Here is a 25,429-nt window from a genome sequence, read left to right on the forward strand (position 1 = left end):
AGTCCTCAATACCTTGTTTCTTCCTTAGTGAAGTGGAGCTAATAATCGTTATCTTCCTTAAATGGTTAGAACGGGGCACGTACCGAGAACCCAACAACACTGTGATGACATGTCAGCTACAGGATTTGGCTCAGTTCAAAGAAAAATGAATTATTTGAGGCCATTTGGGGTAGGATTTCGGGTGCCCAGCTTTCCTGGTTTGCCAGGGATGTAGTTTCCTCTGACACAGGACTTTAAGCGCTAATGGGACAGTCCCAGGCTAAAAGGGACAGTTGGGTACACTAATCTGAATTCATATATGCAAATAGTAGTGTGTGGCAGACCATCCCGTTTCCATGACACTGTTACCCCACAGGAGGAGTGACTAATCCTGGTTTCTATCAACTAAATTGCATGGACCGGTGATGGAGCAGTGAGGAATCAAGGCTGGTGATAACTCTGAGTCGGGGCCCCGGAGGTTCTTGAATTTTAGTTCTTGAATTTTGTTTGGTTAACAGTGCTTCGGGGTTTTCTGGGTCCCACAGCAGAAAGCCAGGGAGTAAGGAATGGTTCCTCAAGTGCACCTGAGCTGGTTACCAGGGAGAACTGCTTTTAAGTCTGGTTAAGTATATGACCTTCTGATTCTATTTCCTAAAATGGATTTGAAAGGTCAAAATTTAGCATCTATGCTTTAACAATTGCTTAAGTAACAGTTCCTGCAGCTGAGTAGTGTCGAAATGGAGACGGAGACCACAGGCCTGATCCCTAGGCATGTGCTCAGAGCCCCAGCCCCATAGTAGGAAGATGAAAAAAAATGCTAAAAATAGTGCCTGAATTCTGGCATTCTGCTATTTTTTTTCCTTTATTTTATTTTTTTTCTTTTTCTTCCAGTGGAAGGTCTCCATATTATCTAAACACCCTGCTCATCCTGTAAACCTTGAAGGTCTTAATATGATGTCTGGCATTTCTTGGGTTCTCAAAACCCAAAAATTATTGAATTGAATTTTCATTAAGGCTGGGAGATTTTTTTTTTGATATTCTATTTTTTTTCTCCCTTCAAGTCAATACTTATTGTCAATTTATAGAGAATTGGAAAGTTCCAGAGTTGGTTGTCATACTGATGAATTTTCAGGTTGGCATTAATTTGCTCTAATATCACTTAGGAGCCCTTAACAAATCTAGCTTTGGGACATGACATTGCTGATTTCCTGAGCTCATGCTTCACTGTGAACCCAGTTACTGCCAATTGTTATAATGTTGATATGCAAAAAGCAGCTACTGTGTTTAGCAACTGTTGCGCAAAGTCATTCTCCAGCTGTCTAGGAGCAGAATCCATAGTCTTAAATAGGTATATCTGTTGTCAGTTTTATGAGCTTCAGGTTGTATGAGTCATCTGTTGGTTTTGAGTAGAGTAAGTGGTGTGGGCAGATGTTTTCCTCAAAACATATATATTTTTTAAACACACAATTACTGATTCATTTTTGTTCCACACATACAGAATTCATAGACAATTTTGTATTTTAACTATATGATCCACCACATTATTATATTTTCATTTTGTGTCTTAAAGTCCAACTGAGACTACTGGAGATGTAGAGAGGCCTGTTTGCCCTAAATTCTGACCTGGTTATCTCCTAGCATGTATTTTGTGGAAACCTCCAATGGAGGATGAGAAAGCCTCTCACTGTTGGAGAAACCAATTCAGTCTATTTCCCTCAGGTCGAGACAATGAATAACCAGATTAATATATGTGTACAATCAACCTAACGGATGTGAGGTAGTTTCACTCTAAGCACAGATAAACTAACTTGAAATAATTACAGAAAACAAAGGAGAGAGGAGAAATGGTGTATTAAGAGATCTCGCACTAGGAAATGTATATGAAAAGACACACACCTTGGTTCTGAGCTTCCCACTTTACAACTGGGGAAACAAAGAAACACGACAATTACTTCACTTTAGTCATTTGCAACAATGACTCTCAAATTAGTGCTCCCTGAGGAAGGTTAAATACAAGTTGTCAGGGCCTGGACCTTTCAACTGTGAGTCAATTAGAGCAGCACCACATTCATCTGTGTTCCATATTGGGCTAAGGCACAGGTTTTAGATTGACTACAGTCTGTATAACTTTTTCTCTTTTTTAAATTAGATGTGATAAATAACTCATATAACTGGAGGAATCATATTGTTCAAAAGGAGATTTCTTTTTTCTGGTTCAGAATTCTGGGAGTAATTTTTAAGCTATAGACTATTAAAAAAATAGTAGTGCTTTAGAAAAATACAGAAGCATATAAAACATGGTTATTTCTAAAATTGTTTCCCAGTAGAAGTCCAAAGCATAACAATTAAAGTGTGGTCCCATAAGACGATTCCAAATGGGACTGGACTGACGTGATAGAGGTATGTGGTTTCTAGTGATCACACAGTATCTTATAGACCTAGAGGATTAATTGTAATACAGTTTTATTTTATATTATTTTTTATTAGTTTGAAGGTTTGTTCTATTAATGTATTTATTTTGGAAAAGATAATGACACAAACTCCAGCATCTTCAAAAGGCATATGGAAACTAAGACTCTTTGCCCACACCGTTCTTTAGCCTCTCTTGACACAGCCATCTTACCAGTTACTCATGTTCCTTTTTAGAAGCATGAGAGGAAACATTGGGTGCATTTCTACTTAGGGGATAAGATGCATGCATGAATAAAGTAACATATGATGAGTGCTAGGTGAGTGATTCAAAATAAGTGCTTTAATAGTTGAACAGGAAGAGAGAAAAGATTTGACTGGTTTGCCTAGGGAAGTCTACACTGAGGAAGTGATATTTGAGAGGACTCATAGTGTGAAAAAGTTGTTGGGCTTTTAGGGGATTATTTAAAATTTTAAATTCTTTCCTCCTTGTGTTCAAAACTAATTGAGAATGAAGACATAGGAGACAGACAAATAAACGTCGGAATGTCAGTTATGTGCTTGTTAAATCCTTAGAGAACATGGTTGTACATCTCCAGCAAAACAGCTTGCCAACTCAATTTCCTCCAATTCTCTTCCCTAGTTTGGTTTTGGGACACCCCAAGATGCTCAATTTTGGGTATATAGAATAGACTGCCCCACACATGCTTCCTCTCATTGGTCCAGGGCAGAGAGTAAGGAAAAAAGGGTGAGGTTTCCTAATACTTCGCCTCTTGAGGAACACAGGCCAATAGAGGTTACGTCATCATGTAACTAATTTTCCATCTTTCACTAAGAGAAAGAAGCAGAGCATATCATGTGATTTCATTCATATGTGGAATTTAAGAAACAAGGCAGAGGGGCATAGGGGAAGGGAGGGAAAAATAAGACAATATCAGAGAGGGAGACAAATCATAAGAGACTCTTAATCATAGGAAACAAACTGAGGGCTGCTGGAGGGGAGTAGTGGGAAGGATGGGGTAATTGGCTAATGGACATTAAAGAGGGCACAGGATGTAATGAGAACTGTGTGTTAGATAAGACTGATGACCACTTAACTCTACCTCTGAAACTATTAATACATTATATGTTAATGAATCAAATTTAAATAAAAGTTTTTAAGAGGCAGAGCAAGAAGCCGGGAGTATTGCTCAGATGGACAGTGCTCTTTCTTCATGGGAACAGTAGATGTGAGGAAAAAAAGTTTCTGTATATACACACTCACACACACACACACAATGAAGGAAATGTGCAGAACTCACTCAAAAAGACAGAATTTCTCCCGAGTCAAAAGCAGAAAGAGTAAGACATTACTATAATCTAACTGGTGGTAGTACTATCCAAGGGGGAAAAAATGAATCCAAGGGGGAAAAAAATGAAGTATTTGGTCAAAGAGGGACGCAGAGATAAAAATTTGCTACTTTATGCCATGTTTCCAGAATCAAGAAGTGGTGGGTGGGGAAAGAGAGAAAGAGAGAGAGAGAAGGAGGGGAAGAAATGTGTTGGTAATTGGTTAACAGCTCTGGGGATAAGAGAGCTCTTATTTGTAATGCTTGCTGATTTCTATGATATAAACACCCCAGCTTTAGCTGATTTCAAGCTATAGATGTGACATAACTGAATATGAAATTGGGAAGTGGTATATAATCAACTCACAGAGGTCGGTCCAAGGCAGTCCTAGTGCACCCCTGGAGGAGGAAATACTGAAGTGTGAAGGCCTGAGCACTTCAGTAATGAGAAAGATGTTCTTGGCAATAGGATGGGCCTGGTGCACCTCCATAGGTCATCGTTTCCAAAATATGTTCTAGTAAAACCCAAATGTTTATAGAAGACCACTTGTTAGTCACCCTGGACAGTCAGCCTTAAATCAGCCAGAACAGCTCCATTTTTATCTGTCTTATGTTTTGTCTAAAAACGTTCTAAGAACCACAGGTTCTTATTTTTTTGTTGTTTTACATTGTAAGAACCTTCCTAAAATGTAGTGCTCATTGTGCAATTTTTTTTAAAGGTTTTATTTATTTATTTGACAGACATAGATCACAAGTAGGCAGAGAGAGAGGGGGAAGCAGGCTCCCTGCTGAGTAGGTAGCCCGATGCTGGGGTCAATCCCAGGACCCCAGGATCATGACCTGAGCCGAAGGCAGAGGCTTTGACCCACTGAAACACCCAGGCACTCCTCATTGTGCAATTTTTAAAAAAAACTATTTGCTCATCATCCCAAGTTCAGGTTTGGTACCCCACAAAGCTGAGTTTGCAACTGGCAGACTGTCCAAGTATATATGAATGAATAAATCATGGAAGTATTGTCCTAAAAAAGGAGAGAAAAATTGTAATACTTGGGGCAAGACCAGAAGCTGCCCCAGCTTCCCCAGACTGTGTTTACGGCATTCATGCATGTAGAAGGTAGCCCTTCCTGGAAAGGATATTTACTTCTAAATACCTCGGAGCTGCTGGAGCTGCTATATGGGTTAAGTATGAACCCAGGTGAGCCAAAGCCTGACATGGGCCCTTGAGAAAGACAGAGAACCAGGGGCCCAGTCTCGGGCCACCCTGAGGGTCTCCGGTAGGAAGAGGAACCTGTATGTTTACCCAATCCTGTCTCTCCAGTGCACTGTCCATCCATTTTGCCATGGAAGACCCCAGGACTTGACAGCAGCCCCTGCCCAGGCTCCCTCAGACTGTGTTGTTAAGGCACAGCATGCAGTCCTCTATCTTCTGAATTCCCTTTCCTCCATCCTCCTGTTCATTTCGCGGAGTAAAACGACATGCATGGTGTTTTGGGAAGAGTGGGAGGGTGAAGGGGTTGATTTGGAGGACTCTGAGGGACTGTCACTGAATTTTCCTATTCAGTGTGACCAAGCCCCACCCAGAAAGGGAATTGAGGACTGGCATCAGAAGACATCATTCTTGAACATATTGTAGGGTGAATTGATGCCTCCTTCCACCACACACACACACACACACACACACACCATACATTTCCCATGCTGAATTTGTGCAGTCTTGCCAAAACCATGTGCACCACTAAAAGCCTGACACTGTGACCATGGCCTCAACCAGAGCAGAGCCAAAACCTTACCTGGCCCTTCTGCATCCCAGAACATCAAATGCTTTGCTGGGGTCCAAAGACAAAGCCAACTCCAAATAGCTCTAGGGCGCCTCTAAGGACCAGGGCTCTACTGTGGTGCTCATTCCCTCCTAGGAGCTGGGATTTTACTAGCCATTCCCAACTGTGTACAGTCTGTATAGAAGGCATTCTCTCTGAAAATACTGTTGGTGAATCATCCAGCCAAATTTATATCTCTAAAATATTTAGCTTTTTCTATGTGCTATGAATTGAAATAACATGCTCAACTTATAAATAAGTCTTTTTGAACATTAAAAAATCAATTTTTGATGAAAAATTTTTTGCTTATAATGGAAACTTTAACAGGGAAAAATAATCATTGAAGATAGGATGCAATTATTTTATTTATATAAATTATTTATTCTTGGGGATCTAAAAAACTGTGAAGCAATGACAAATTTTCTGGTTCTTCATAGTTAAAAATCAAATGGTGACCTGTGATGGTGAATGCGAAGTAAAGCCACTCTTTAAATCTTTGCCCAGGTGACTAGTTAGCTTCCTGAGTATATCTCTTCTGCAAAACATGGTAGCTATAGTCTAATGACCCCAAGTATGTGTCTCTGGCATATTCCTCTTTCCTTTAGCCTTCAGAAGCATTTTCCAATGGCCTATCAGATATCTGTCTTTATGGTCAGCCTGCAGTTTTTACTCAGGATGTCCAACACCAAATCCAGCTGCCTCCCACCATATACTCTTTAATTCCCTCTTCCATTGATGGTATCACTATCTACACAATGACTAAAACTCCTATAAAACTTATTCCTCCACATCTGTCAAGCATCAAGTACTATTTACCTATGAAATATTTGTCAAATCCATCCTGTTCTTTCCTTTATCGTGCCTTTAGGTAAGGCATTTACCTTACCTAAATATATATATATATATATATATATATATATACACACTAATTGGACTTCATTAAAATTAAAAGCTTTTTGCATCAAAAGTCACTATCAGGAAAAAAAGATAACCCCACAGAGTACAAGAGAATACTTGCAACTCATATACCTGATAAAAGTCTAGAAGTCACAATATATACTTGTACAACACAACAAAATAACCTAATTAAAAATTGGGAAAAGATTTGAATAGATATTTCTCAAGAAGATAGACAATGCCCAATAAACACATGAAAAGATACACAAGATCATTAGTAGAGAAATGAAAATCAAAAACCATAATCAAGTGGCTACTAAGATAGCTATCATAAAAAGAAGAGGAAGAACAAGTGTGACCTGGATACAGTGGAAGCCTCCCAGACCTTGCTGATGACAATGTAACATGTTGCAGCCACTGGGGAGACAGTTTGGCAGTTCCTCAAAAAGTTGACTGTACAGTTGCCATATGTCCCAGCAATTTTACTTCTAGATGTATACCCAAGAGACATGAAAACACATGTCCACACAAAAACTTGGACATGAATGCTCATCGTAGCATTATTCAAAATAGCCCAAAAGTGGAAACAATCCAATTGTCCATCAACTATGAACGGGTAGACAAAATGTAATCTATCAATAAGGCAATATGTCTTTCAGCCATAAAAAAGAAAGAAATATAGATACATACTCCACATGGCTAAAACTTGAAAACATTATGGGAAGTGAAAGTAGCTAATCCAAAAGACTATATATTATACTATTTCATTTATATGAAATGTCCAGAACAGACAAAGCCCTAGTGATGGAAAGTAAATTAGTGGTTTTCTAAGAGCTGGTAGGAGGGGACTAGAGAGTGACAATGAATGACTACCGGTATTTTTTTGGGGGGCGGGGGGAAGAGTGCTGCTAATGTCCTAGAATTAAATAATATTGATGGTTTCATAACCTCATGGATACACTGAAAAACATTCAATTGTACACTTTTAAAATGGTGAACTTTATGGTATGTGAATTTTATTTCTTTTTTTTAGAAAGAACCTGTTTCATAGGGTTGTTGTAAGGTTAAGTAAAAGAATGTATATAAAATGCACAGGGCCTATATTTGATAAACACTTAATTTTCATTTTTTTAAAAGGACTGAATGGAAAAGATAGACATTATGCATTTTTGAGAATTGAAAATTTACATAAATAATATGCAATTTATGTAAGCTGTATGGGAAGTAAATGCAAATGTGTTAAAACTATCAAAATACTTGTTACAGCTTTACATATCGAAAGACAATGGGTCATTTTATCTACATTATCCTGACTAGTGCACTTTGTGCTAATGTGAATTCACTGAGGTGTTTGTGCTTCTAATAAGTATTACCACAATAACTAGGATAAGTCATTAGCCTCGGGATGGACACAGCACCCCATCCAACAACTGAGTGAACGAATTACTGAACTGCCATTGTAATTAGTATTTTCATTTCTACCTCAATATCTACCCAACAGATACTTAAAAAAATACAGTGTAATCACAATTATGTCAGAGTTTCATATAATCATTAACAGAACCACTATTTGGGAACAAAAAGCATTTTAAATTATTAGAATTAAAGTAAGTCGGGCTATAATCTTTACCTGGGTGTAATATGTAGTGGTGAGCTTTTAATTTTAAACAGTAGCATTTTACATTTGAAAGTCACCTTATGTCATGAGAAGCGTATGCAACTAATTGCTAATGGGTCTATCTTCCTGAAAGTTGTGCATGCTGCTTTAAATGTTTAATGTGTCCTTGACCAAAAAATAATGCAATATTAATTTTGTTTTGATGATAAGTTGACTTCATACAAAAATAGATAAATAACCTAGCCAAGTACAATGATTTTAGGAAATCCTTGTTCCTTGGGTTGTGAGGTCTATAAAGAATTTCTTTCATAAGAATGTCATTTCAAAGAACCTTCTCTAAATTCACTGAAGTTTAATGACAAAGAAACAGAATAAATGTTATTCAATTTTATTTCAGATTTTGAAAGTGAGTGCCAAACATTAAAATTCAGAGAAGACCACAGTCAGGAAGTGATTCACAGTTTTAAGTGAATTAAGAATGAAAAACAAACAAAAACAAGCACATCTAATTTCCTGAAAGAATGTGTTTCTTCTGAGTTTCTAAATTGAGCTTTAGTTATCCTGTGACAGGCAGTTTACAACACTGGCAAAAGAAAGGAAAAAAAGGAGGAAAGATAGGAGTAAAGGAGAGAGATAAAGAAGGCAGAAGAGGGAGGGAAAGAGAGAGAAATGAAAGTAAAAGGGAAAAATAGAAGAACTAAGAAAAAGAAAGAAAAGTCATAGGAAGAAAAACTACAGGAAAGAAACAGAGGTTTTGCCTAAAACAAAATGAAACAATAAAACAGCATCACAGTGTGACTGTTACTTTCCAAATTAATGGCTAATGTCTCTTGGTGCAGTTTTCTAGTATATAATAAAACTTAGAAGAAATGACTATAATCTCACTAAGACCGAATTCATCATGTCATACAGATGTGTCATAGGTTAAATGCATAGTACATAACTTCATTATTCTCCAGACGATTTACATATCTAAAAATCAACAAAGCCAATTAAGTTTCGTGATCCATGAAACTACAGTAGACGTCTGAATAAGCATTTTTTGTTTGGAATTCAAAATTCCTAAAATGGAATAACTATGGTTTAGAGTGTCCTGATGGTTCCCCACCCAATTCCCCAACCACTGCCCCCGGCTGCACCCATCCCGTAAATGCTCTGAGTGTTGGCTGACCAGGCTCACTGATTTCCCTTTTTCCTTAACATTTCCTTCTGCTCTATGGAAGTCACCGCATTCTGCATCCAGGGGGTTATCCTTCCTTCCCTTTTCCTTAACCCAAGCCAGACCTCTTGCCTCAAGGTGGGACCAACTCTGGACGCAGTTCATGCCCCTCAGTTGCCCAGAAGAGCAAAGCTAAAGCTGGGCTCCCGGTGTTTGGTGTGCCTACTTAGCTCCTTCTCCTACCATATCCTACTTCCCACATTCCCTTTTCCTGAGAACACTCCCTCTGCAAAAGCTCTTTGGAAATGTGAGCTGAAACAGAAGGGAAAGAATTTTCCCTTGCAAACATTTTGGAAATAATAATTACTTATAAAATATTATTTTGAAAATGTATTATTCCCAGAATGTTCTTTTCGTATGAGGTAATTTTGTTAAGTTTTAAGAAATGACCTGGAATCATATGAAATCTGAATCAGAAATAAATATACCAGCAGGAAAATTTCATTAAGTACTTTTTCCTATATCTTTAACCTTCACATGCCAAGTAAGAATTTCTTTCTTTCCCAGCCATTAGACCTTGGCCCAGGTTTCCCCTGCCTTCCTCAAGCCCTCTTTGCTGGAATAATGCCTACTTTTCAGGGTTTAGCTTGTCATTTCAGAGTGCCTGAGGTTAGGTGTCCTTTTCATGTGCTTTCAGAGTACATTGTACTTACTGTTATCTTCAGCTCATCACACTCCATGGTGATAGTCTGGTCACTCTGTTAGCCCTGCCTGCCTGGGACATTTTCTGAAAGTAAGGCAAGGACCATGTCTTATTCTTTATGCTAACCTCATTGCTCAGCACATTGCAGATACTTGAATATTTGTTGAATGAATGCATCCTTTATAACTATTGAATGAATACTATACTGTACAATTAATGAAATTATCTGGTTTCAGCCTATAAACTATCTCATAGATCATCTTGAATTACAAGTAATATACCAAACTGGTCACTGACATCTGAGAATAAGAGGCACGATAGCTGAGAAAACTTGCAACTGATTACACCCAGATAAAAAATCATGAACGTAATTTTTAGAATGTTTAATGTCAATAAAGTGTCCAGGGTAGTGGCACCTGGGTGGCTCAGTCGGTTAACCATTGGACTCTTGGTTTCAGTTCACGTCACAATCTCAACAGTCATGGGATCGAGCCCCACTTCGGGCTCCACACACTAAGTGCAGAGTCTGCTTCAGATTCTCTCTCCCTCTGCTCCTCCCCTGCTCTCACTCTCTCTAAAATAAATTAATAAAATCTTAAAGAATAACATACAGGCTAATGTTATAGTAAGTGTATAAATTGAACTCAATTAAGTACATATTGATTAAGCACTTAACATTTCACCAGCACATTATTCAATCACGTGGAAAAGATGGAGTGTTAACAACAAAAATCATAAATAATACAAGATACAATATAAGCTAATGTGAAGAACACATGGCACAAGCCAGTACTTTATGAAATTAATGGGTTCAGATTGAGTAAGTGGAGAGTAGGTTTTCCAACTAAATACAATGCTAAGGAGAGAAGTCTTAATTTGTCATATTTAGGGAATCACAAGAAAATTGGTCTGATTGAAGTGGAGGGCATGTGTTAGGGAATGTGGGAGATACAATTAGATAAGAAAGTAAAGTTAGATTAGTTGAGGTTTCTTAAGATGGCTATTTAAAATTGTTTTGACAGAAAAGGAAAAATTATAGGTTCTTAAGAAGGGATGTGGAATATGTATTCAGACCAAACTATTTTCAGAAGAAAGTTTGTGGTAGTATTTAAGAAATGGGGGTTGTCTCCCTCCCGATCCCATCTTGTTTCATTTATTCTTTTCCTACCCCCCAACCCCCCCATGTTGCATCTTCACTTCTTCATATCAGGGAGATCATATGATAGTTGTCTTTCTCCGATTGACTTATTTCACTAAGCATGATACCCTCTAGTTCCATCCACGTCGTCGCAAATGGCAAGATTTCATTTCTTTGGATGGCTGCATAGTATTCCATTGTGTATATGTACCACATCTTCTTTATCCATTCGTCTGTTGATGGACATCTAGGTTCTTTCCATAGTTTGGCTATTGTAGACATTGCTGCTATAAACATTCGGGTGCACGTGCCCCTTCAGAATACTACGTTTGTATCTTTAGGGTAAATACCCAGTGACTCTCAATCTCACAAAACAAAACTGAGGGTTGCTGGGGGGAGGGGGGTCAGGAGAGGCGGGTGGGGTTGTGGGCTTTGGGGACGGTATGTGCTATAGTGAGTGCTGTGAAGTGTGTAGACCTGGCGATTCACAGACCTGTACCCCTGGGGATAAAAATATATTATATGTTTATAAAAAAATAAAAAAAAATTTTTAAAAGATGAAATGGGGGTTTCTTAGATAAATATAAAACTTAGGAGTTAATTAAGGGTAAAAATGGGAACTAATTAAGCTTAGAACTGGCTATTAAAAAATGATAGATTTAATCTTGAATATAGGGTTAGATGGTGGAAATAAATAAGCTTAAAAGGGGTTATATATGGAAATAAATAAGCTTTTGTTCACAGAGCACTAGAAAATTCAATCTAGTTTATTCTTTCTAATAGTTAAAATTATGTAAGAAAGTAATGAGTACTCAGTGTCATTCTCTTGTTCTTTGAATTCACCTATTTGAGGAGAACTAGAAGGTCTTTATCACAATGAGGTCCAAATGAATTTAGGTCCTGAGGGACCAAGGTCAATATAATAAGACCAATGTAATAAGATTCTCCCTGTATATATCATGAGATATATATGATGTACATACTCTAAGAAAGTCTCAAGGGGGTCAAAAAGTAAATGGAATAAGTCCTTTTAGAAGAGGCAAAATTAAAACAACAAAACAACAACCAAAAAAACCTCATTGCAAGTCTAAAGGGTGCAGAAAAAGACACCAATAGAAACGGACACAAGAATTAGGGGCCAGGCTGAAACTGGAGAGCAGTGAAGTCAAATCAGGAAATTGGTTTGGAGAGAACTGATGCCTTAATGGTGGTTAGGCATATGAGTGGATTTAAAGATAAAATATGTCTTGGTGCCACATTCACAACAGAAAATGTTTCCCAAAAAATGTTGAAAAAGATTTTATTTATATTTTATTTTATTCCTTTAGAAAGTATGAGAACACAATGCAAAATTTTTTCTTATCTGTTCAAAATCTTGACAGACTTGGATTGATATCTGTCAATACATTTCCATTTATGGAATTAGCCATAGTGCTTCTAAATATTACCATCAGAAAATTTTAACATTAACAGGAAACTATAAAATTGAAGTGAAAACTATTCATTTCAGTTACAAGAAAGGTATCATTCAAACTCAGAGACATTCTTAGGAATTAGAGATTTCTCATATCTAGCTATCTAAATACACAATTGATTTTTTTCTGTGTTATTTGCCAAACAAGACTGATACGTCACAAAATATTGTATTATATGAGTAAAATTAATGACAGGAAAATACGATGAGACGATGTTAAGAGCTGTTGGTCATATCATGTCTACCCATCTTTTAAAAAAGAGGAAACAGTATAGAATATACTTAGGTGGTACAATTTGGTCTTTTCAACCGCCCACACGATATGAATGAAATTTGTTGACATGTATTAACTAGGGTTCAGTTCAAGAAACAGAATAAGGTCGAGGTTCTTTAAGTAGACAGAAATTTACTCGAGAAAATGAAAAGCTTACAAAGTAATTGGAAAGGCTAGAGATAGAAGCTCTAGGCTGGGCATTGAGGAACATTTCCAGAATTTAGTAGCAGAACTACTACTCCTTCTTCAGTCAGAAAGGTGAAGAATCCACATGTCACCTCAGAATTTATTGAGTTCAGAGACACAGTACTGTAGCTACCAGTAAGGAATCAAGAAACCACCAGTGTGTGGCCACCGCAAATAACCTCTCAAATCCCACAAAACAAGAACTTGGATGCTGGAAACTATCATGCAAAAATCGTGTCTTCAGAATCTCGATTATTGGCAGAAAACAACACAGCAGCAGGAAGATGACCTCCACTTGACTTCTGCCTTTCAAATCTCAACCAGTGCATCTAATTGGCTGAACCTAATTTGCATCTGCAGCTTCAATTGCATAGGAATCTGGGGACTCTGAAGTGCAAAAATGCACACTATAAAGTGGAGAAGAGTTGCCAGTTGGCCCCATCCACAATACTGTGATTCAAAGACTTCAGAAATTTCTCATCCAAGGTCATAGAACTAGCAAGTGTTAGAGCAACAAACTTGAATTCAAAGATTCTGGCGACTTGCCCAGTGCTCTTTCCACTACATCAGTCTACAGCACTGATTACTCTCTGAAGACATTTGCCAAAGGAGACATATTTTCAAATCTTGTGCTAATTATATTTTTCACTGAAGCATTAATTCAGGCATCTGTGAATACTGTTACCTTTTAGTCTTATGTCAAATCTCTTTCTTCTTCCAGACTCAGACTTAATCTTATTTTACAGTACTTACAGTTAAACCAACACTGCAAGGGTTTAATACCTTTGAGTATTTTTCTCAGCAGGCTTGCTGCTTAATCCATTTAATGTCAGAACAACACAGACCTTCTTATTAAAATGGGAGAAAGGACATTATTAGAGACTACATCAGTGATTTTCTTTCTGCGGGGTAAAACTCACCAGTATGGCAATATTTGTTCCTTATCTTTATTTTAATTTGTGTTTTCTGCTGTCCATGTAAGAAAAATGTTTAAAAGGAAAAGACCTGGGGTATCAAATCCTCTTGAATTTTAATCATACATAAAAGAAAAACAGAAAAATGAAAATCCTCTTAAAGAAATCTTCCTAAGCTTGTACTTCAATATTAAAATTAAAAATAGAGAACATGTAAATAAAACATTTGGAATAAGTGGAAAATTTATAATGCATCAGTAATAGCTCAGTAGTATCAATTAAATTGTAACTTTCATGCCAAAAGCTTTTTAAAGGAACTTTGGGAACATATTTTTATTTACACACTTAATGATCTAAGTACAGAAATTTCTTACCTATACATTAAAAAAATATAAATTGCTAGATATGGGTCTGTTTAGAACTAACAACACAACGTTAAAATGAAAAGAAGAGGTTAAATTCATGTTACTATGTAAAAAATTCAGTTCTTGCAAAGTTAACATGTAACTCAGAAATATTCAAGGATAACTAAAAAGTCAAAGTTTTCATTTTATATCTTTTGTCTACTTTCTGTCTATAGTGAAAGTTCTTTATCAGGATTCAGATGACCATTTTTACTAATATGGGCGTGTGTTGACTTTATTTTTTTGGTGATGGCAGTGGTGGCGATTTGTTTCAAAGAATCGTGTGAAAAATTGGCAGAAATCTGAGCGCTCATGAAATCTTAGTTTAAGCAATATGGAAAGACACAACATCTAATAAATTAAATATTTGAAAATCCTGGTTTCTGAAGATAAGGATTGTTTGCATTGCAAAATAATCTAGTTGGCATTTCTTTAAATACTGACCAATTCCAAAATAATTTTTTGATATCCATGCTCTTTTTTAGAAACAGATTTGCTTTCTGTGATTCTCTATTTGTTGATTTAGATAATCTCCGAAAGGATTCAACCCAAAGCAGGGACTAAAGGAATTGAAGAGATCTGTTCAAAACTGGGAATGAACTGAAACCTTCCAATCGGTTTCCATCAGGACTCCTTACCTCTTGTAAAGGCATATGGGAAATCCATCTATGTTCAGACAGGAAAGAAACTCAACTAAAGTTTTACAAGAGAAATTCTTTCGCCCTGCCTTAGAAGGGAAGGGTGGAGAGCCTGCTATTATACGAAACTCTCCACCCTTAGCAATAGCCCCTTGATTCATTATGTAACCAGATCTCCTTTATCATTGTCAACTTACCAGTCAGGTGATGGCAGATTTTTACTATGCTTGGTATAAGGTTTGACTGAGACGAGTAGTCCTAAGAGCCTTACTTCTCATTCTTGTTCTGCTAGCTTTAATGTGAAAAGATTTAGCTTGGTGTGCAAGCTAACATTTTTCCCCAAAGATTTTTTTAAAACCTATTATTTTAGCATATAAGACTTATAGATATAAATCGTGACTATTGATGCATTATAAAGTCATATTCAGGGAGTATATGCTAGATAATTGATAAAAAATTTCAAATTTATAGTATAAGATAGTATACAGTATAGTATAAGTAAAACAATATTTGTGAGGTATTAGAAATTTAGAATAGACTAGGATTAGGATAGAAATGAAATTATTAGCATTTTAGTATGTATAACTAACAAATACAGTAAAATGATTTGTAGTTAGCATAAACCAGCTAAATTCTTGGAAAGCACAACTAATAACATATATGCCTCAGGCCACAGATGCTACAGAATGGGGATCTTAGTCTTCGAGGTTTGTTCTCACACTGAAGTGCAGAAATTTCATGAGTCTTTTTTCACTTATCTTCCATCTGTTTCCTGGACTATCAAGGGTTAGAACAAAATCTAAAGCTTTATCTTAGGAAGAGCTGAGTGATTAATATATGAGTCTTGGCTTCATCTCTCACTGAAACTATTATTAGGCTTCAAATAATTATTTTGTTTCTGAATTCTAAACTTGAGAGTAAAAGGTTGTTTTTGTCCTTTTTCTTTTTATTGTGAAAATTTCTAACATATGGGAAAGTTGAAAGAATAATACCACAAATAACTATATACCCTTCACAGTTGTATATGTGTATGTCTAAATACGTGTATCTGCGTGTGTGTGTGTGTGTTTGTGTGTGTGTGTAATTTTCTTTCTTTTTTTTTTTGATAGATCATTCTTGGATAAGTTACAGACAGGATATTTCACACTTAAATGTTACAGCATGCATTTCCTGAGAATAAGGATCTTCTCTTACATACAATACAACGATTATCGCCCCAAATCTTGATACCCATGCCACAACCTACACCATGAAATCAAAATCTGTGTAAAGAAACTCTAAACATTAGAATTTTTTTAAAGTTTCCAGGTAATTATGATGCATAACATAAGGTTAGAACCACTGTCTACAGATGAGTAAATCCAAGTTAAACATTTTCCAGAAAGAAAACAGTTTTTTTTCTTTTTAATTATGCATAAGTATAAGCTAGTCTTTCAAGTTCAGCAGGTCTAAATTATCGATATTAGATAAGATTGGTACAATAATTTATATTTCCTTAAGTTTTTCTTAGCATGTTTAATATAACTTTAAAAATGTCTTAAAAACTAAAAAGTAAATAAAAATATCTCTTTAATATAAATGTATTTGATCTTCATTTCAATTTCTTCTATATGATCATTTAAAATACATAAAATACATATCATTGTAGGAATCCAAAATATATTTATCTGTAAATTTAAATGACTTTAAACAAAAAATATTTATATATTTGTATGTTATTTAACAAATATTATAAATCAGATACAAATCTTAGCATATGAAATATAAAACTTCTTAACCTATCCTGTAGTCAAATTTCACATTTGTAAAGTTCCAACAAGCAAAAGTCAAAATCTAAATGGAATGTTTGTTAAAAATAAAAAAATAGAGGGGCGCCTTGGTGGCTCAGTGGATTAAGCCTCTGCCTTTGGCCCAGGTCATGATCTCAGGGTCCTGGGATCGAGCCCCGAATCGGGCTCTCTGCCAGGCAGGGAGTCTGCTTCTCCCTCTCTCTCTGTCTGCCTCTCTGCCTACTTGTGATCTCTTTCTCTCTCTCAAATAAATAAATAAAATTAAATAAATAAATAAATAAATAAATAAATAAAATACATGTCAATGTTTTAAGAATGTTCTTTCATATACCAAAACTCTTATTGTTTCTTACAATAAAACATTATCCCTAAGTAAACAAAAATAATTTTCACTCGTAACAAATTATTCCTACATTTTCTTGTTGGTGTTAAGATTGGTAGTGGTCCAAAAAGTATTTCAAAAATTCTTTAATATCTGTTAATTACTTTTTTGTTTTTGGCTTCGACTTATGACATTGTTGTGGAATAACCAAGCAAGGAAAGAAGGCATAAAACATTTAGAAATAGCCATTAGATATTTATGTCTGCTTTCTGGTGTTAGAATCAAAACACTTGATATATATACAGATTATTTTTAGAAATGAATCAAACTGGTTCACAGCGACTTAAATATTTTTTATTGGAATAGAAGTCACAAGACTTGCATTCTAGGATATGATAAGCAAGATATAACTTTATCTCTCTGGGCCTGAGGTTTCTCCTCTGTTAAATGACGGGTTTAGCTCTGTTACAGATTCCCAGACTTTCCCAGTTCATGGTATTCTTAGTGTGTCAGTAATTTTTTCACAGCATCACTGGGTAAAAGAAATACCTTATAATTCCATTTATTAAGCAGTATGTCCAAACTTATTATGTATGTCTATCCTAACCTCTTAGTAGCTCTTTTAAAAAAATAATGCCCATACTTTTTAAAATTTTTATTTCATTCTTTTAAAAAAAATTTATCTTTTTTCAGTGTTCCAAAATTCATTGTTTATGCACCTCACCCAGTGCTTCATGCAATATGTGCCCTCCTTAATTTTATTTCATTCTTAATGAGATGTGCACATGTATCAGACATGTTACACATTCTTAAACCTTGGAACTGGGCTGGTAGCCACTACCTTCATTTCCTATTTCACAGTCATTTTCTTGAGGTCCTTGTGTTTTATAACTACAACTTACAAAAACCCAGCATCACAAAGATATGATGTCATTGAGTGAAAGAGGTACTGAACTACATGGGTACTAGCGGCTTGCATGGTGTCCAACCGATGTCATTGTGTTGGCAAAATGAAATGAATGAATACATGTACTGTGACAGAATAGGGTTAGCATTCAACTTAGTTATTTTCCTTTATTCTAAAACAGCTGCTATTTATAATACCATTCCTAAAACTTAGTTTGTTTTCTTATAATACTTAGCAGGAAGAAGGAACTCATAGACCTATAGCTGCACCTGAAACCTCAGAAAGTAATCTCACATAAACTAAGTAAAAGGCTAATGTCACTTCAATTGAAGCAGTAAAATATTCATAAACTCTTCCAGGCAAATTATTTATTATAAGAAAGAAATCATGTTATTTCATAAAAATTGCTCAGAGAAAATTTTAAAATCTGACTAATGGCTACAAAACAAACTTTGAGAAATATGTTCAACAATGGTCATGTTAGAGGTAGAAAGTGATAGTTTCTAGAAAATGGCTACTCTTTTTTTTTTAAATTGAATCATACTACAAAGACTGATTTCATTGACATACTAAGCAAAAATTGTCAAAGCTATGAATGGTGTTACTATTAAAGTGAAATAAATTCTGATAATCTTATTCTTATGATCTATTATACAAAGATCAGTTACTAAACTAAGACTGTAATATGTATAGCATCACAGAATTTCTGCATAATGAAAATAGTCCTGAAGTCAAGCAGATAATTACAGTATGGAAGTAGGACAGAATAAGAGAATGATTATGCCAAGCAACTAATTACTTTAAAAAGTAGACATTTTGTAAAAACACTAAATTAATATCAGTTCATGGGATTTAGTACATTTCATTTACCTCTTTTCTAAAAGAAGTTTTAAGCTACACAATAAATAAATTAAGTTTCAATATGCATTTTTACCCCTGAGGTTCTTATGCTAGGAGGAAATTATTTATTCACACTTTATACATTTTAGATAGAATGGTGATGGACAGGAATACAGGGATGAAGGAAAAAAAGAGAAGGTAAAATAGAGACATCAAAGTTCCCTGTATGCACTGTCATCTTTGGTTCCCTCCTTTGCCTTAAACTGAAAGTTAGCTATCACTGAGGCTATTATCTTCAGAATGGTGCCTAATTATTTTCTTTCATCACACATTCAGGATATGGGGTTGATGTCCACCTAGTTCCCTGTTGCCATTTTCCAAATTACTTTTACTTCCTAGACTTATAAAATTAAAACAAAAACTATCAACCACACAACATACCTGGCTTGTTTGTAGATCCTGCTAGAATACCAGCCTCATCACATCTCCTTCAGCTTTCTGATCACAAATTACCAGCCTACTACATTTCCCCCACTGTCCTCCTTTCCCCCAGCTTCTGTGGAGTAGTGGTTCTCAAATTTTATGTACACTTAAATTACCTGAAAGAACTTGTTCAATTCAGATTCAGACTCAGTAAGGACAATAAGGACAGCCAGAGAGTCTGCCTTTCTTATAACTCTCTAACAAGCTGTGAACTTTATTAGGAAGAGTAAAGCACTGGAGGAGCTATTTCCACTATTACCTAATCTTCTATATACTCCTAATTCCCCTATTCTGCTGTGGCACTCATTCCTTTCTGTCTTTACTATTTTTTTTTTAAAGATTTTATTTATTTGTTAGAGAGAGAGAGCACAGGCAGAGGCAGAGGGAGAAGTGGGCTCCCGGCTGAGCAAGGAGCCCGAGGTGGGACTCGATCCCAGGACGCTGGGATCATGACCTGAGCGGAAGGCAGACGCTTAACCAACTGAGCCACTCGGGCGTCCCTGTCTTTACTATTTTTAATATCTTCCATCGCTCCTTATCTTTCTTATACAGTCAATCTCAATCTCTCCTCTCTCTCAATCACTTGAATATCTCCCATTAACTAACACACACACACACACACACACACACACGCACACACACACACACACACATTTTACTCCTGTCCTAGCTTCCATCCTAGGTCTCTCCCTTTCACAGCCAAACTTAAAAGAAAAAAAAAACTGTCTGTGTTTGCTTATGCCTTTTTTCATCACAAATCCAATTCTGTGTCCACCAACATAATGCTCACTACCAACATAATGTTCACTAAAGTCATCAATGACTCCATACTGAGAAAGAAGCCAACAGACATTTTCGGTTCTCATCTTATGTGACCCTATCAACATCATTCAATACTGTGAACCACTCCTGACATTTTTCCACTTTGTTCTCCATGACATGGTGATCTGCTTATTTTCCTGTTACCATTCCAGTGATTCTTTCAGTTGGTTTTTTAGGTCCATCATCTTCTATTTAGCTATAAGATATTAAATAGAAATTCTTTAGAGACTAGTCCTTCTTTCCTAGCATATATTTGTATCCTAAAACCTCCATGCTCTGTCAACTAAATGCAAATAACTTCTAAATTTATGTCTCCAGCTTAAATGACTGCTTTGAGTCACAAACTTGTATATTCTATGGCCTACCTGACCTCTTCCCTTAGATATCTCAAAGGTACCTCAAACATGAGAGTTCCATGCTAAATTAATAATTTCCCAAAAATACATGCCATGTAACATAGCCAGATACATAGTCCAGAAAACTATTAAGTTTTTGATATTTCCTCTTCCCTCACTGTCATATGCCCATTCTATCCTCCAAGACCTCCCAAATATCTATGGAATCTATTCAATTTTCTTCATCTCCACCATCCTCTCCCCTAGTGTCAATAATTGTCATCTCCGGGGTAGTCTACAGCAAATGGTTACGGAGTATTACTTTCATCCATGCTACTCTGCTCCTCCCTCTTTAATCTGTTCTACACCCTGTAGATATGATGATACTTTAAAAAATTATTTTTTTAAAATAAACATATAATGTATTTTTATCCCCAGGGGTACAGGTCTGTGAATCATCAGGTTTACACACTTCACAGCACTCACCATAGCACATACCCTCCCCAATGTCCATAACCCGCCCCCCCCACCCCCCGCCACAGCAACCCTCAGTTTGTTTTGTGAGATTAAGAGTCACTTACGGTTTGTCTCCCTCCCAATCCCATCTTGTTTCATTTATTCTTCTCCTATCTCCTTAACCCCCCCATGTTGCATCTCCACTTCTTTTTAAACACAAATTTCACCATTGATGCCCTGATATTTTATTAGTCCCTCACACTTGCTAAGCTCCTTCTGACTAAAGGGATGTTGCTTGTACTGTTGCATTGGCTTGGAATGCTCTTGCCCTATTTTCTCCTAGGTAACCCTGTTTCTCCTTCAGACCTCAATTTAATTACCATTTTTTGGAAAAGCCTATCTTTGCCTTAATGAATAGATCAAATTCCCTAAAAGATTACAATATTACAATATTCTGGGAAAGCATGGTACATTTCTGGTTTTTTGGTTTTGTTTTTTTTAAAGATTTTATTTATTTATTTGACAGAGAGAGAGAGAGATCACAAGTGGGCAGAGAGGCAAGCAGAGAGAGTGGGAGCAGAGAGCCCGATGTGGGACTCGATCCCAGGTCCCCGAGATCATGACCTGAGCTGAAGGCAGAGGCTTTACCCATGAGACACCCAGGCGCCCCTACATTTCTGTTTTTGTTCACCATTATGTCCCCAGTACTAGCACAATTCCTGACACAAATTTGTTGCCCTCAAAATAGCTCTTGATGAATTAAGGTGTGGAGAGATTAGTATCAGTTTAAGAATCCCAAATAGTATTCCATTTGAGTTGGGCACTCTATTTCTGCAGAATTAAGTGGAGGGAGATGAATTAGGGATATTGCAAAGAATAAAACATAATAGCATTTGTTGTAATAATTAGAACTGGAAGGGAAGTTGGCGATATTTCATAGGTGATCTACAGAATGGCAGAGCCAAGGATAAAGGAGTTTCAACTAAACCAAACAATAAGTTCAGTTTATTGATGCACCGAATTTGAGGTTACAAACTCACCAGGTGGAAAAGGCTTGAGGACATACAAACTGTCGGAATGGTTATGGTGGAAGATATCATCTAGACATTTTAGTCTGGATATCCTCTGTCCCTGACAGGTAAACATATTTCTCTCTTTGTGTTCACTATCCTGGTCATCAGCACAGGCTCAGAAATCTTGGAGACATTTGAGATCGATGTCTTCTATTTCCTTATCCCTTTCTATCATCCTGTATTTGTTCCTTCTTCTTTCTGTCCTACGGCCACTTCCCATCATCATCTATTTGTTCTTTCTTCTTTCTGTCCTACTGCCACTTCCCTGGACTTTGACCTGGACTGTTTCAGCAACTCTCTTACTACTCCCCCTGCGTCCAGGCTTGCTCTCCTGTAATTGAGTTTGCACGTTCCTCCCGGAGTGACTTGGCGAGACACCCCACGGTCACTTCCTGCTGAGTATCTTTAAAAGGCTTCCACTGACTACAGGACAAAATCTAGAGTCTTCATTAAGGCTTTGTGATTTGGTTCCAGAATTCCTGAACTTCACTTCCAGCTCCTCTCTCCAATCTACCAGATTACTTATTATCTCCAAATGCTGCGTGATGTCCTTCTTCCCGGCTTCCTTTCCATCCCACTGAAATCTGACTGTAGAATAATGAAGTTTTTCTGGCTGGGGAAAAGATACTATAGTGTCTAGCATGGGGGCAAAACAAAACTAAAGGCCAGGGAAACTCTCAGCCTTCAAGTTCAACTGGTATGTGGCCTCCTGAATGAAGTCTTCCCCTCTAGGAAAATATTTAGAGTCCCATTGGTTATCTGCCAACTCGCTCTAATTCTTAGCCAAAAGTTTGCTGAGTCACTCTCACGTAGGTGAAGTTAAGCTCACTCTTTGGTATGTCTGTGTTACGCTACTCAAGCTACAAAGAGTTTGGCTACGACATAATCGGTTGTCACACCTCTTTTCTGGACTGCAAATGTTTCCACAGAGCCCACCCCCTCGACCTCAAGAAGATGGCTACTGGAAGGGAGGGCGGGGGCGCGTCGTTACGTCTTCCGTCATCACACGCAGGGAGGGTGGGGCCCTCAAGGGAATGGACTAGAGGGGTGGGGCCAATAGGATGGGGCGGGGCTACGATGTGCTGGGCGGAGCCCGAGAGGGGTCGGGGGCGCGTCTGCTATTCAGCCGGTGTGTGCCGCGGCGAGAGGCGTCGCAGGGGGAGTCCACTCGACGCTCGGTCCCGAGAACGTGACCAGGACCAGAGACAGCCGCGTAGCCGAGCGGAAGCTGGTGGCACCAGAGTGCGGCCAGAGTCCGAGTTCGGCAGGCGGGAAGCACCCGGCATAGGGGAAGCCCCAGGAGCAGCGCGGCGGCGCCTCCCTTACCCAAGGGGCCGCGGCGACGGTCACGGGGCGCGGCGCCAGAGCGCGCGACCCAGGCCAGGACTCCAAACAAGCGGGCCAGGCTCCTCCTCCCCCCGGGCCGCCTCACCTGCGGACAGCGCAGCGCCGCCTCCTCCCGTGCAGACGGCACCTGCGCCGCTTCGCTCACGGGTCTCCGCCCCTCGCCCTCCGCTACAGACCCGGGTAACGCACCTGGCCGCGCGGGGCTGCTGGAGCCCCGGTTCCGGGCGCGCGGCGTCTGAGCCACCGCCTGGGGAGGACGCAGGTGGAGCGGGCGTGACTTCGTGGAAGCCGGCGCCGGCTGCTGCAGTCGTCCCGGTTGCTGCCGGATCTCGGGCACTGGGCAGTGTCGCCCGCTCCCGGGAAGGAGCCGCTGCCGGCTGGGCACCATGAACAGTAGCAGCGCCCACATCACCTATGCCAGTCGCAAGCGGCGGAAGCCGGTGCAGAAAACGTGAGTGTCCGGAGCGCGTCCCCTGTGCTGGTGCGGGAGGTGGGGGGCGCTACCCCGCCCCCAAATCCTCGCCGTCTAGAGATTAGGTTCATTCCTGATACAGTCTGTGGAATCGAGATTTGGAGGCCAACGGAGAGACCCAGGCCTTGGGTTTTTCAATTTTTAATTACTGCATTTAAAAAATTGCGCGCCTCCCCCCGTCCCCGACGCGCACGCACCCTCTCGCACCCCCATCCTTCTGCACCCTTGTTCTCTTTTCTGTGTTCCTAATTTGTTGACAGGTCTAGCCTGCCCTATGGGGCTGGTGGATTAGTTAACATAAAACCGCCTTGAAATCCCCTTCCACTTTTAATATCCTCATGGGTTAGGTTAAAGTACGGTTATTATTCCCATTCCTTGGTAGGGCCAGATGTTTTAAAGAGCTAAACACGTGCCGTCTGTAAGAAAGGCTCTGAGTTCCTGTGAAGATATTTTTCGGTCCCTGCAACTGGGTTTCTGCTGCGCTTCTATATACTTATTTGGCAGTAATTTTGTAGCGCTCAACGTGATCTATCGGTAAAATATATAGAGGTGGTAGAGGGGATGAGTGACTGTGGTGGACAGGATATAGTGGGGGAGTTGTATGTTCAGCCACCCTTTGGGGGAACTTCCTTACACTTTAGAGGTGATTTTAGGGTGTGTGAATTGAAAGATTTGGAGCTGGAATTATTGAGACAGACGTTTGCATTCCTAACATCTTTTTTTAATTACCTTTTCCTCCTGCTTCCAAGTTTTGTCAATTCTAATTGAACTATTAGAAACTTAGATATTTTGTTTGTTTTGGTGAGATATTTGTGTAAGATGGTAAATACTTTAAGATAACGTTTCAGAAAAAAAATCTGTGCTTGACACAGATTGACTGCTGTGAGTTGGCTGTATTCACGTGTTTATTATTAATGATGATCTTTGAGTTACTTAACTTTTTCAAGTTTTCATAAACCATTTTAAGAACACAAACGTTTACTCAGCACAAATCAGAAGTGTGCATTTTGCTTAAAACTTAATTTAGGTTATTAATCCAGCTCAGAAAAGTAACAGTTTAAAATTTTGATTTGGAACCAGTAACTGGATTTTTCGTTATTTTCATTATGTGTCATTATTCTGGAGTTTTGATTTCCTTTTAGAATTTCAGTTATCATAGTTCTTCAGATTTAGGGTTGGCATTAACAGAGGACATTAACCTATAAATATACTGATTAAAATTCAAAGTCTTTTCCTGGTGGGGCTGACATTAGGAATACTGCCTAGTCAGCAGTTTTGTGTCTTGGCAGTTCTGTGACATGCATTTTGTGGAGTGGTTTCTTATATAAAAATGTATTCGACTAACTTAACCTTGTCTTTGATGGTTATTTAAAATTGAGAGGTATCCCAAATGCCTGTTCTATGTATTTATTAATACAGTAGTACACTTAGCATAATATAAAATAGAGACATCATGGGTTTTATGTGTATGGTTAGAAAACTTGAACTTCATCTCCCTGGTGAATTTTTAGGTTTCAGTCATTGTTGTAACAAAGTATCTAGATGACTTTAAAAAAAATCAAAAGCCTTAGTACTGTATTCATTATAAAGCTTAACAACTTTGGCTTTAATTAACATTTTATTAAAGATCTTCCCTTCAAATAT

At 37.9% G+C, this 25,429-nt stretch overlaps 1 protein-coding gene across 1 annotated transcript in view; it reads left to right on the forward strand.

Annotated features, from left to right (window-relative positions):
• The first annotated feature begins 23,122 nt into the window (after positions 1-23,122).
• The window catches only part of AHR (aryl hydrocarbon receptor), a 51,653-nt gene continuing 49,346 nt past the window's right edge, over positions 23,123-25,429 (forward strand). Inside the window, exon 1 of the mRNA XM_044246146.1 lies at positions 23,123-23,764. Coding sequence (XP_044102081.1) covers positions 23,700-23,764 — 65 coding nt within the window. The 5' untranslated portion in view covers positions 23,123-23,699. The remainder of the gene's footprint in view (positions 23,765-25,429) is intronic.

This window comes from Neovison vison, chromosome 4, assembly GCF_020171115.1.
Source record: "Neovison vison isolate M4711 chromosome 4, ASM_NN_V1, whole genome shotgun sequence".
Lineage (NCBI taxonomy): Eukaryota > Metazoa > Chordata > Mammalia > Carnivora > Mustelidae > Neogale > Neogale vison.